At 36.2% G+C, this 12,078-nt stretch overlaps 1 protein-coding gene across 1 annotated transcript; it reads left to right on the top strand.

The window, feature by feature from the left end:
- The first annotated feature begins 2,681 nt into the window (after positions 1-2,681).
- tex261 (testis expressed 261) lies at positions 2,682-11,865 on the top strand. Its single transcript, XM_007237830.4, has 6 exons — positions 2,682-2,869; positions 7,053-7,132; positions 8,672-8,825; positions 9,079-9,146; positions 9,306-9,408; positions 10,703-11,865. The coding sequence occupies exons 1-6, from the start codon at positions 2,800-2,802 to the stop codon at positions 10,816-10,818; spliced, it is 591 nt and encodes a 196-aa protein (XP_007237892.2). The 5' UTR covers positions 2,682-2,799; the 3' UTR covers positions 10,819-11,865.
- The last annotated feature ends 213 nt before the right edge of the window (positions 11,866-12,078 follow it).

Here is a 12,078-nt window from a genome sequence, read left to right as displayed (position 1 = left end):
TATGTTTAAAAGCCTTTAGGTGGGTTCATTCGTCCATCAAGAAGACTGAGATGGGGAGAAAGGTGCTCTTTCTCCTCACACCTCCGCACTCCCGTCCTTTGATAAAAGCATTTTAAATGGAGGGGAATTATTTGCACGGTAGCGCCTCTTGGCCTTCTGCTTTTAAAACCAATTTATTCTATAAGGATTCTTTACCCCCTGGAGAGAGCCCTTTATCTAGCAAACATTATAAAGAATTTATGTCTCACCCTCTGGGATTGTAAGGTGTCTGATTTCTGTGTCTGAGTGTGTGTCAGTAGGTGTGGATATGTGTGGTGGTGCTGGTGGGCAGGTTTTTTTAAAGAATACAGGGGAAAGGAATGTGGGGCTCCAGTAAACGCCACATGTCACAAACTCTGGATTTTTCTATTGTTTTTCATTCCTAACTTTCTTTTCTCAATGCTACCTAAAAACTATTTTTGGAAGTTCTGTGATTTCATCCAGTATCTTATGATTTGAGAGCTATTTGTGATAAAGAAGACTAGCAGCTGTGTTCACTGGGTTAAAGGTCTTTGGTCTGAATGTAATTAAATACAACAACACAACAGAGTCCAAAGTTTTAATCTAAACTATTCCAGAATAGTCAATGCTGTTACGGCAGCAAAGGGGGACAAACTCCCTATTAAATCACCTATATTTATACTGGATTGAAACATACCAGTTTGATATAGTACATCAATAAATATATTTCAATATAACTGTTATACCATTACTCCTCTGTTTATGCAGGACACTCATTCAACTAAGCTGCTAAAAAAGCCCATTTTTAATGTCATGTTTGGAAAGAAAATATTATTTTACCTAAGATTTGTCTGGTACTTTTGTTTGTACTGAAAGTTTGAGCCCTCAAATACAGTGACTCTCACCGGCATTAAGCATGTTAGGGCTGTGAATAGCCAGTTGATGTAAATTCAAAAATATTAGAAATACTCTGACTCTATAAACCTTTTCACAACAGTAAGCAGGAATGGACTCCTATACGCAGTTTTTAATCACTCTAAATCACTGATGCTCACAAAGCAGAATACATTATTAAAAAGACTATATAAGGTAAAGTATAAAGTATATTGTATAGTTTTTATAATATATTTAAGTAATGAAAAAAAATGTCTAAATCAAAGAGTGGTTTTATTGCACTGTTCTACTGTGCAAAAACACCTGCACAGGGGGTCATCAACAGAAAACATTTCCTGTGTGCACAGCAAAAACATTTAAAAATTGAATGGGTTATTGTACCCAATCGATTTTTGGAAAAAAGACCGAAAAAAATGAGCAAAAAATAGGGTGCAGAATTTAAAGAAAAAATCCAAATGTTATGTATGCGATTGAATCAGCCATGCTTTGGGTTTGAGTTGCAGCCAGTTTCAGCTGGTTTATTTCCTGTTATGTCCAAAACACACCTGTGATTAACTAGGGGAATTAATACTTTTTGTAGTTTTTGTGTCCTCATAATACCAAAGACACACCAACACGCCCCCTAAATCCAGCAGCGCAATGCACATTTGTGGGTCGCCTCACTAAAATAGGGCGCTGTATGTGGGAAGACCTCAAAACAGCAGTGTATGCAAGGCAGCCCAAGAATCTCAAAGAAATATGAGACATTTGCAAGGAAGAGTGGACGTCCAAGAGGCTGCCAATTCCTTTTCATTTTGTACAGTATTATTATTTCATTTTAATACAATACTTTTGTACAGTATTATTTTATGTGGGAGTGGTATTAAGTTTTTTGGTATTAAGTTACCTTTTTTATTAAATTTAAATTAAATAACACATTGTTAACACTTGTATTTTCTTAAAGTTATAAAGAACCCCATTAATAAAGTATCCTTTTACATCAAAGACATCAAAGGGACTAAAGACACTTTCTGCATGTTCAGCAATTAATACTATTAATTTCAATTAACATTTATAATTTTGTTTGTGTATTAACACTACATCAGGGTAATTGAAACCGCTTTAGAAAATCTAAATGTATCTTTGAAACGAAGCAAGAACACCTTGAACAATTCAAAGTTTGCAACTCTGGATCAACCACTCTTAAAATTGTTCACTCTCTTATGCAGCCTGACATGACAGTACACAAGTAGTAGCAGTATTACTAAAAGTAATAGTAGTAGTAGTAGTAATATTAGTAGTGGTAGTAATACTAAAAATAAAAGTAGTAGGAGCAGTAATAATAATAGTAGTAACAGTAGTAGTAATACTAAAAGTAGTAGTAATATTAGTAATAGTAGTATTAATACTGAAAGTAGTGGTAATAGCAATAAAATTAGTATTAGTAGTAATTGGAAAAGTAGTATAAATGACCAGTAGTGATATTGCACATAGGTTGATAGTAAATAAGTAGAAAATTAATAGTAAATATTGTAATATTGCACATAGTGTTGGTCATGGTAAACAGACTATTATATACATGGTTTATTTAGATATTGCACAGAGTAGAGTATTACAGAAACAATAAGTGAATAGTTCTGCTCTTTCTAATAACATTGCTAACTGTATTACCATGATGATGCTACTTCTAATACTACTACTAATAGCAATTAGAAATAGCATTATCATTGACGTTGTCTGGCTCTCCCTGGCCGCAGTTCCTCCTCCAGCCTGAGGCGGCGCTGTGATTTCTATGCTCTGGCTGCTCCTCTCAGGAAACGCTACCTGAACTTTGTCCACTTCAGAGCTTTAGCATAACACTAAGCGACACGTCTCGCTGTTTCTGTTTACACTGTGATTATTTATTTGAGGGGATTTACAGTAAAGATGTGGTTTATTTATCTCCTCAGCTGGCTGTCGCTGATTATACAGATATCGTTTGTTACTCTGGCTATAGGTAAGTAATGTATGAAGTCGTCTGGCACACCGAGCTGATCCTATACGTGTAGCTAGATTTAATTCTGATTCATTAATCAGGTAAGTTAATGAACCGTGTTCACTTTTCAGCAGCTCCTTAAACGGGTTTAACTCAGGACAGCAGGACACAGCCGCTGTCTGTAAAAAACACTGTCGGTAAAAAGATGATTTCCCTGCACACTGGACCTGTTTAGCTGGCTTAGTTAGCTATGTTAGGTTAGCAAGAAAGCTAGCTAGCTTGTTAGCTCACCTAGCTAAGCTTACCGGCGCTGGCTGACTTCTCCGCGCTCTCAGTTTTAATGATTTTTAGACACAAATTAAATCGCTATATGTGCTTAAACCCCTTTTGTGACATGTGCAATGAGATAGGAATAGATATGTCTGCAGTCTGTATGTTTTGTTGGTTTAAAAACATAAGCATTTAGAAATTCCGCGGCTAACGTTGCTTCACCTGTGCAGCAGAGTTAGCTGCAGACACCGCCGTAGCTGCACCTTTTATGGTGGAAGAAAAATCAGAAAACAGGCTAACTTCGGCCTCACCAGCAATTTAAGTGCAGACTTACAGAGGAGAAACCATATAACCTCTGATATTGTTTGTAATCTCATTAACCTACCTAGCTACACTTGATTGCGAAAAGCAGATATGTATAGTAGTTAACTAAGTAGAGCTACTTCACTGCTGTAAGTTACTTAAGTACTAAAATAATGTAACGTTACCTGTTTCTACGAGTAGTTATTATTTTTACTTCAATACTTCAATAAGGACTAACATGCTATATCTGTACCTATATCTATATCTGTAGGAGTATTATTTTTACCTCTCTACTGTATTTAAGTAAGTTACTAAAATGCTGTATCTGGATCTACTGTATTATTGTTTATCCTACTTTTACTTCACTAGCTACATATTTTGGATGAGTTTAATGCTTTTGTTTTAATACATTGTTTATGTGCTGCATCGTTACTTGTTACAATTATAAAAATGTTTGGAATCATTCCAAACCCACATTATCACTAAAGCCAGAGAAGTAGATGCTCTGCACTGTCCCAAGGTTTGATGAAGCTTCTTATCATTGAGTGAATCAAGAGATCAAGCTGATCTCATAAAAAGACCTCGCTGCTCCCATTCTGCCTTTTACTCTGAGATCTTTCCACTGTAATAACCACATAACACAGGAAGTTACTGTTTTTTTTTTAGTACTTCACAACTACATTATACAATAAACTACTTGCAGTACTTGGGTACTAAATACTTTAGTTCTTCCACCTAAGTGTGAAGCCTAATTAACCTTTTTTTTGATAGAGCACTTTTACTTTACTTAAGTCTGGCTCTCAAGTACTTAATATGTTTCTGGCTAAAAGTATTCACTCACTAAATTCCAGCATGGTAGGATGCAGCACCTGTGCAACATTCAGTCGTGAAATTTCATCACTTCTAAATATTCCACAGCCAAATGTCAGGGATATTGTAATGAAGCAAATGGGAATTTGGGATGGATTAGAGTGGAGACTGTGAGCAAAGCCTTATTTTTAACTAGCCTAGTTGGTATGCCTTGTATGCAGTCTTGCATACTGGCTGATATAAATGTACTAAACATTTAAGGTAGATAGCGTAATTCTGTTTTCTTTTCTTTGTTATATATTTTGCATTTATGTTTTGTAATCAGCAGCGCAGGTGTCTTAGCCAGTACTTAGATGCTAAAGGGAAAAGTAATGCAGTTTTAAAACTGTATGTGAATTTTGGGCGTAGCCTGAGCTGTTCAAGTTGGCAAAGCTGTCAGTCAGGCTGGGAACTTGCTGGACTGCCTGAAGTGTTATGTGGCAAGAATGAGCTAATGGAGCTAATGCTATTTCTTTGTGGTGAATATGTATGATCACACAGGTGCAGTACTGTATATAGACAGTATACACTATATAGATTCAGGACATGCTGACTAATGTAGTCTCCTGTTGCTGTAAGAACTGCTACACAGTGCACATACAGCTATATATGAAAACAGTGTACTTCCTCGTGCACTGATGTAACAAGTCTACAGAACCTTTGTGTTCTGCTCAGATTGAATGCAGTACCTGACTGCAGCACCCTGTAATAAAAGTCAACCAGTGACAGATACTGTAAATAATGTATTTTGAAATATTAGAAATGTGTTTAACAATCATATTATCACTATCAGAACACTTTCTGCTGCAGTATTTATTGACTTCCAGTGTTTGTCTAGCCCTAAGTGCACATATTTTGAACATTTTTGCACAAATCCTTTCTATTGTCCAGCTAACACATGACAAATTTAGCTGTAAGTTTCTGGCCTCTGGTCGGGTAAAAAGGTGCCTTTTATTTTATTTTTTAAGGGCTGTTTGCTAAATTAGGAAGCTAGTTAGCCCCCCCCCCCCCCCCAGCTACAAGTAAGGAATGACCAGATTTATTAATAAAAGTGCACATTTAAATTATATAAACTAGACAACCTGTGTTTTGTTTTTTTGTTCACTATTTTAAAAAGACCCTTTGTAAAGCTGTTAATTAATAACTGTATAACACACATTATAAAAGTAATCATGTTATTATATTGTTACAATCACAATATAAATACTTGTATCTGCTAGGCAACTTAACAGTGCAAAGAGGAAACCTTAACTTTTAATTTTAAAGACAATAATTTCTAGAATACTTTTTAATCTTGCAATTTTTACACAATCTAAAGATCAACTGCCAGATTCTTTGTGTATGACATAAGTTTTAGCATACTTTTTTAGATATGTACCTTTGCACCATCAGCTTGAGTTAGTATTGTAAGTTTTTTTATTGTAAGTGTCTTCATTAATAAACAAATATGTAAGTCTAAATGAAGCCCCCAAATGGAAAATGAGAGATGGTCAATACATGTTTTGTTGGGCTCAGTTTGTCTCCCAACAAGCATCAGTTCCTCTGCTGGGTATAATAAAAGTATTGCTGCAGTTCTGTAAAATTTCCCTTTTACTTTTTTACTTTTTTCCAGGTTGTTACTGGTAGTTATTTTAGCTTCTACTATTTAGTTTAATTTAGTTAAAGTAGCTGTACACTCACAATTTATATAAGATTTTTTTATACTGACACTGCTTTGTGCAGCTCTACCCACCTCGTTGGCAGGTTACACAGAGTCTGATATCTGTAAAGTTCAGCAGGATGTCTGTCAGGCCTTGTTATATAATTTTGACTGAACTTGCTTGTGGTTCAAAAGTTCAGCGCGACCCCCCCCCCCCCCCCCCTCCCCCACTCCAGTCTCCTCCGAGTGATGCACGCAGTGGGGCGTGGTTTTGCGTGATGACCAGCAGCGCTGCCTGTGTGAATGCACAGCGTGCTGTCATCCCGGCTTTGGATGTAAACCTTTTAGCTGTTTTTTTAATGTCGTTGCCTGAGGTAGCCTTTGGGAGACAAAGTAGTAAAATGCCTCTGTGTGTTTATATCTACCATGTTTATTTATTCATAGTTTTATATGTAGACCAACTACAGGGCATCATTTCTCAAATGTTCAGCTCTGAACTCACTGTCTTTAACAGTTCATGAACTAATTATTATAACCCAGTTATTATACTTTTTCTCATTTATATTAATGTGTTAAAGCAGGAAAAAACACACAGATCAGCCACAATATTAACATTACCTCCTTGTTTCTACATTCGTTGTCCATGATATAAGCTCTTTGAACTATAATTAGTAATTACATACTGTAGTTCTTCTGTTCTTTTGACAATTTATCATCCTCCTTTCACCATGTTCTTTGATAATCAGTGATGGGTCAATTATTCTCAGCTCTACATTGAAACTGATTGACATGGTGGTGCTGTGTTAGTGTGCGTACGAGTGGAGCAGACACTGCAGTGCTGAGAATGATGCTCTGTGGTGGTCCGGTGGGGTCCTGACCATTTAAAGAACAGGGCGAAAGGAGGATAATAACAAAGTATACAGAGAAACAGATTATGTGCACCTGTATTTTAGGTGGAACTGAAAAAATGGACAATGTAGGACTGAGTGTAGAAAGAAAAACATGGTGTTAATAATTGTGTGGCTGATCGTTGTATCAGTGTGTAATAGGGGCAACTAGAGGAGGTGTACTTGACTGTGCGTTTAAGGTCATGTAGTCGTGAGTGTGTTTGTCTTTTCTTATCATGCTGTGTTTCTTCTGCAGCTGCAGGTCTCTATTACTTGGCCGAGTTGATAGAGGAGTACACTGTCGCCACCAGCCGAATAATAAAATACATGATACTGGTAAGTCCTAAGGGGTAATGCTTAAAAGCCTGATATTAAAATTACTTTAAATATTGTTGCACTTGCACGCAGTATCGGTTAGGGGTAGGACAATACATCAATATTTCTTATTGCTTTAGTCTATTGTATTGATATGTAGTGCTTAAACATAGATATATTTACTGAAACATAAGCACTCTAATCTTCCTAAGACTCCTTATTGAACTTACTGCTTCATTACTTCACATGGTGACATTAATCAAATGAATAGGGTAAACCTGCGGTGAAGAATATGGGTTGTCAAATTATATGAAACTGACACCAAAAAATTTATAATTTCTGGTATTTGCTTATTTAGGAGTATTTTATCTTCAGTAACAGATGCCACAAATATTGTAGAGTAGTGCTGGGCGATATTGGAAAAATAATATATCACGATATGGAATTTTTTTATATCATGATAACTATATATATCATGATATATCACATTTAAGTATGTTTTCAGTTATTTGACAAATATGACAAAATAATATCATTGCTTACTTTTTTCCAACTTTATTTCAAAGTGACATTAAACCAAACATTCACAATGAGAATTACTACCTTTTAGTGCAGCAATATATATGTATCAAATGAAAACAGATGAGGTAGATGCAGTAGCTAATTTTTTCAAAAGAACAATGCGTCTCCATTGTTCAGCTCTCATGAGTTTAATAACGTAAAGCATGTCGCAAACCGGTGTCTCCAACAAATAACATAAAGCAGCGTCATGTTGCAAAACAAAAATCTTTTTGCGAAGATTACTTTATTATCATTATATAAACCGAGTTTATAAAAAAGTGACCAAGCCAATACATTTCATCGTAGCCTACTTTATATATTTGCATGAATAATTGATAAAATTATTGTAGAAATGATAGGGACGATAGAAGGTAAGTAGCAAGATAGACACTTTTCTATCATCCCCACGGTATTTATTGTCATATCGCACAGCACTATTGTAGAGAATACAATATATTGAGTATTTATATTGTTATCGTGGGCATGGTATACTACCGGGATAAAGTATCATGAGATACCTTGTGATTCACAACATTTGTATCAGTATCGTCAATAGAGAGCACCAATACCTTCAAGAAAAGTTACTAACACAAATAACTAACAAAGTTATTTGCACCACTAGATGATGCTTAACAGAAGCCGGCAGCATGTCCACAGTGTGGAATAATTATGCTTTTCTTCTTGTGTGTGTTACTTCATTGTGGCAGTTTTTATCTTTTGAGAACCCTGAAATGTTTCAAATATGCAGTTACTTAAAGAGTAAATGCTGTTCTTTTAAACTTATTATCATTTATTTGGTGAATATAACACTTCCTGTATTAAAATATCTAGATTTATTGCCGTCTATCAAGTTGTTAAGTCATTAGATAAAAGTTGGTATCTGTATCGGTACCAGTACTCTGCGTTGGCAAAAACTCTGGCATTAGTATTGGTATTGGAAGGGAATTGGACATATCAGTGCATCCCTAATTTTAAAGAGTTTCTTTCTCTTTCTCTCAGTTTTCTACAGGTGTGTTGTCAGGGCTGTACCTCTTTGAGGGCTTCCCTATGCTGATGATTGGAACTGGACTCTTCACTAATCTGGTATACTTTGGCCTGCTGCAGACATTCCCCTACATCATGCTGAGCTCACCAAACTTTATACTCTCCTGCAGTAAGTACTGATGAGGAACAAATGTTGTCTTAAAACTGTTGCACTTCTGCTTTAAAAGTTTGGATTAGTTTTATTATAAGCGTAATTATTTTTGGTTTAGCTTGCATGCTTTCTGTATCGTTGTTTAATTCACTAAATGTGGTGTAAGAGTCATTAGAATGCATTAACATTAGAACTTTAAATACCAATGTTAAGTGAAAATGTATTAACTATCTATTGTGCTTCTTGTTTTTGCTCTTTTTTTCTCTTGCAGTACTGGTGGTAATAAATCACTATATGGCCTTCCAGTACTTTGCAGAAGAGTATTACGCCTTCTCAGAAGTGAGCAAAAACTTCTATTGCTTTTTACAAGTTCACAAAAATCCTAGTTTATAAGTCAGCAATAAATCTGTACTTATGGTTGAAGATGACTTATGCCACAACACCACTAAAGTGGCAGAGGAAATTGTTTAAATCTTTCCTTTGTGTATATTATTACAGGTCCTGGCATACTTTACAATTTGCCTGTGGGTGATACCATTCTCCTTCTTCGTATCTCTGTCAGCTGGGGAGAATGTTCTTCCATCCACCATGCAGCAAGGAGGTGAGTGAACATATTATTTGCAGCTGTTTTGCAAAAAAAAAAAAAAGAATAAACAATTCAGTCTGTATTATTTGTCCCTTATTAACTAAGAGTAAATCCCCATATTGTATGTCAGTGGTTGCTTTTATTTATATATGTTACTAATCTATTTTAAATTTAATATAGCTTTAAATTAACTTATGATTTGACCAGAAAGAATTACTGGGCATGACTGGAATCATTAGGTATATGAACTGGCTTAAACAGGACTAGAAATGTGTGAAATATGTTGTTCACAGTAAGTTTTTCTTTCACACGTGTGCATTGGACAAGAACCCAGTTTTAATTTGTCAGCAGTTTGGAGGCATTCTTGGTAATTCCTTTGCGAGTGTACTTATGCTTCAGGAACAGTTTATAATGGCAAGATTAAGAGGCAGTTACAGCTGCAAAAGGCAACACTGTATTATCAACACTGCTATTTTACAGAATTTATTATGTTTATGGTGGAATGGTATCTTGTCCTTTGCTAAAAAATATTATTTTACACTATTGACTGATGCAAATGTCAAGTGGTAATACTGTTATTTTTACTTTTTCTTTGTCTTGATTTTGTGCACTACAAAACAAATTACTAGATGATTACTTACAGTAGTTCTCAAAAAAGGAGTCTGAAATGTGTTTCCATCCACAAGATTGCCTCTGATTTTAGCAGGAACTGATTAATCATTGTGGCATCTTAATACGACTCCTTTGTAAGAACAAGCTGGTAATTCTCCAATGTGATTTGAATGCAAAAGAGCACATAACATGACATGGTCACATTACATTGAGTAGCACATGGTAAAGTATGAATATAGTATATAGGAGCTAATTTATTGCTCATCTTGTATTTGCTATATGGACTGAAGTATTTGGACACCTGCTTGTTCATTGTTTCTTCTGAAGACAAAGGTATTAAGAGTTTATTCTTTTTTTTTTTTTGTAATGATGGGCTCTACTGTCCAGGAGAGGCTTTAGAGCATTTGATTTATTAAGTGACCAGCATTAGTGAGGTTAAGATGTTGGAGAAAACAGTGTCAGTCTCCACAGCTCAGTGCTGGGGGGGCTTAATACCCCATTTAGCTCACACTTAATTAGCTATATTGGGCTTGATTAAATCCAGTAATAGAGAGATACTGATTGGCAGCTGTGAGTGTACTTTCATTAAACACAATAATTTTTTGGTTTTGTGGGTTTTGGTGTTCTTTGCAGTCACCTTCAAACCTGTGTGAATGCTCTGCCTCATGCGTTATCTTGTGTTCTCTGCTTCCTCTAGATGATGTGGTGTCAAACTACTTCACTAAAGGAAAGAGGGGCAAACGCTCTGGAATCCTCCTGATCTTCTCCTTCCTAAAGGAGGCTGTTTTGCCAAGTCGACAGAAAATGTACTGATTGACCAATGAGAGAGACTAAGGGACAGATGAAAGAAACGGGTGGGGTTGAGAGAAGAAAGAAAAGGACAGGGCTGCTGTGCCCAGCTGCCCTAGAGAACTGGTGACAGGGATGGAGGGAAGGGGGATATTTGGGGGACTGGATCCAGTGATGAAAGGACGTTAAAAGTAACTGCAATGGAGGACGGCACCTGGAAGGATACAGACCCTGCCACGGAAACACAGGCTCCTCACCTGAACTGAACTGACATTACACAACTGTCTGACTGTCTCTGTGTCCATCTGACTGTTCTAATGAAGCGAGCACAGCCAACTAATGCTCCATAAGCAGCCCTCCTTTAGCCCAAGAACTTCAGCTTCTGGTTTTGGCAGGGATTAAGCCTAAGGCATCTTGAACTGATGTTGCGGATTCGCATTTGTGGTCTAGACTTGGGTTTAATCTTTGCTTGCAAACCTTTTCTGAAGTTTCTAAAGATTTGAGAAATAGTTGTTTGAAGCTGTATCATTTTTTGGATGTCTTTTTGATGGTTCGGGCTTCGCTGCATAAATTGATGATAGCAGCTGACGTAATTGCATTGTGTAACCCACACAGCTAGTGTTTGTGTGGCCCTTTGTGAATGAAAGATTGAATGAATATTGGGAGTATTGTGAACATTTTAAATGTCGTACCACGATCATCAAGGCCATAGGTTTGGTCCTGCTTTTTAATATTTGTGTGCTGTAAAGAACGAAACAAATTTTTTGTACAAACTTTTTTGATTTAAACAAAGATGTAAATACCTGTAGCAGCAGTAAAGTTATGTAGAGAACTCTCGAGAGTAAGAGATGCTCTCTGAGATGCTTGGTACATGTGGGCCCAGATATGAGCAGAGTTAGTGATCAGTTTCATCGTATTCTTCAAAACGTTGGATTCAGTGGGGTTCTGCTCATTTTTAAACTGCATCGACATTGACCACAGTGCATTCTGAAGTTTTTTTCACACATGCAGATAATGTGAAGAATTTCTAATAAAATGGCCGTTAATTGTTACTGATTTTTAGTTTTGAAAGGCTGTGTCAGTTTGTGTGATTTCTGTGCTGAGTTCTTTATTAGGGTCTATATGAACACTTTTATACACTGAGGTTTTTGCCTGTGCTTTGGCCTCCTGTACGCACAGAAACACTGTTTTTGTTCCATGTGAATAAAAAAAAAACCTAGAATCGCTTTTTAAAATAAAGAGCTGGCATCACAACACATTTATATGTGTGTGCTAAAGTACTTC

Source organism: Astyanax mexicanus, chromosome 8 (assembly GCF_023375975.1).
Source record: "Astyanax mexicanus isolate ESR-SI-001 chromosome 8, AstMex3_surface, whole genome shotgun sequence".
Classification (NCBI taxonomy): Eukaryota; Metazoa; Chordata; class Actinopteri; order Characiformes; family Acestrorhamphidae; genus Astyanax; species Astyanax mexicanus.
Note: the sequence above shows the minus strand (reverse complement) of the source record. Positions and strands in the feature narration are given on the sequence as shown.

Bases quoted from the DNA above. Each gene is read 5' to 3' on its own strand.
- tex261 (XM_007237830.4), top strand. From the start codon at position 2,800: ATGTGGTTTATTTATCTCCTCAGCTGGCTGTCGCTGATTATACAGATA. The intron at 2,870-7,052 runs GTAAGTAATGTA...TTTCTTCTGCAG, and splicing joins GTTTGTTACTCTGGCTATAG to CTGCAGGTCTCTATTACTTG. The intron at 7,133-8,671 runs GTAAGTCCTAAG...TCTTTCTCTCAG, and splicing joins TAATAAAATACATGATACTG to TTTTCTACAGGTGTGTTGTC.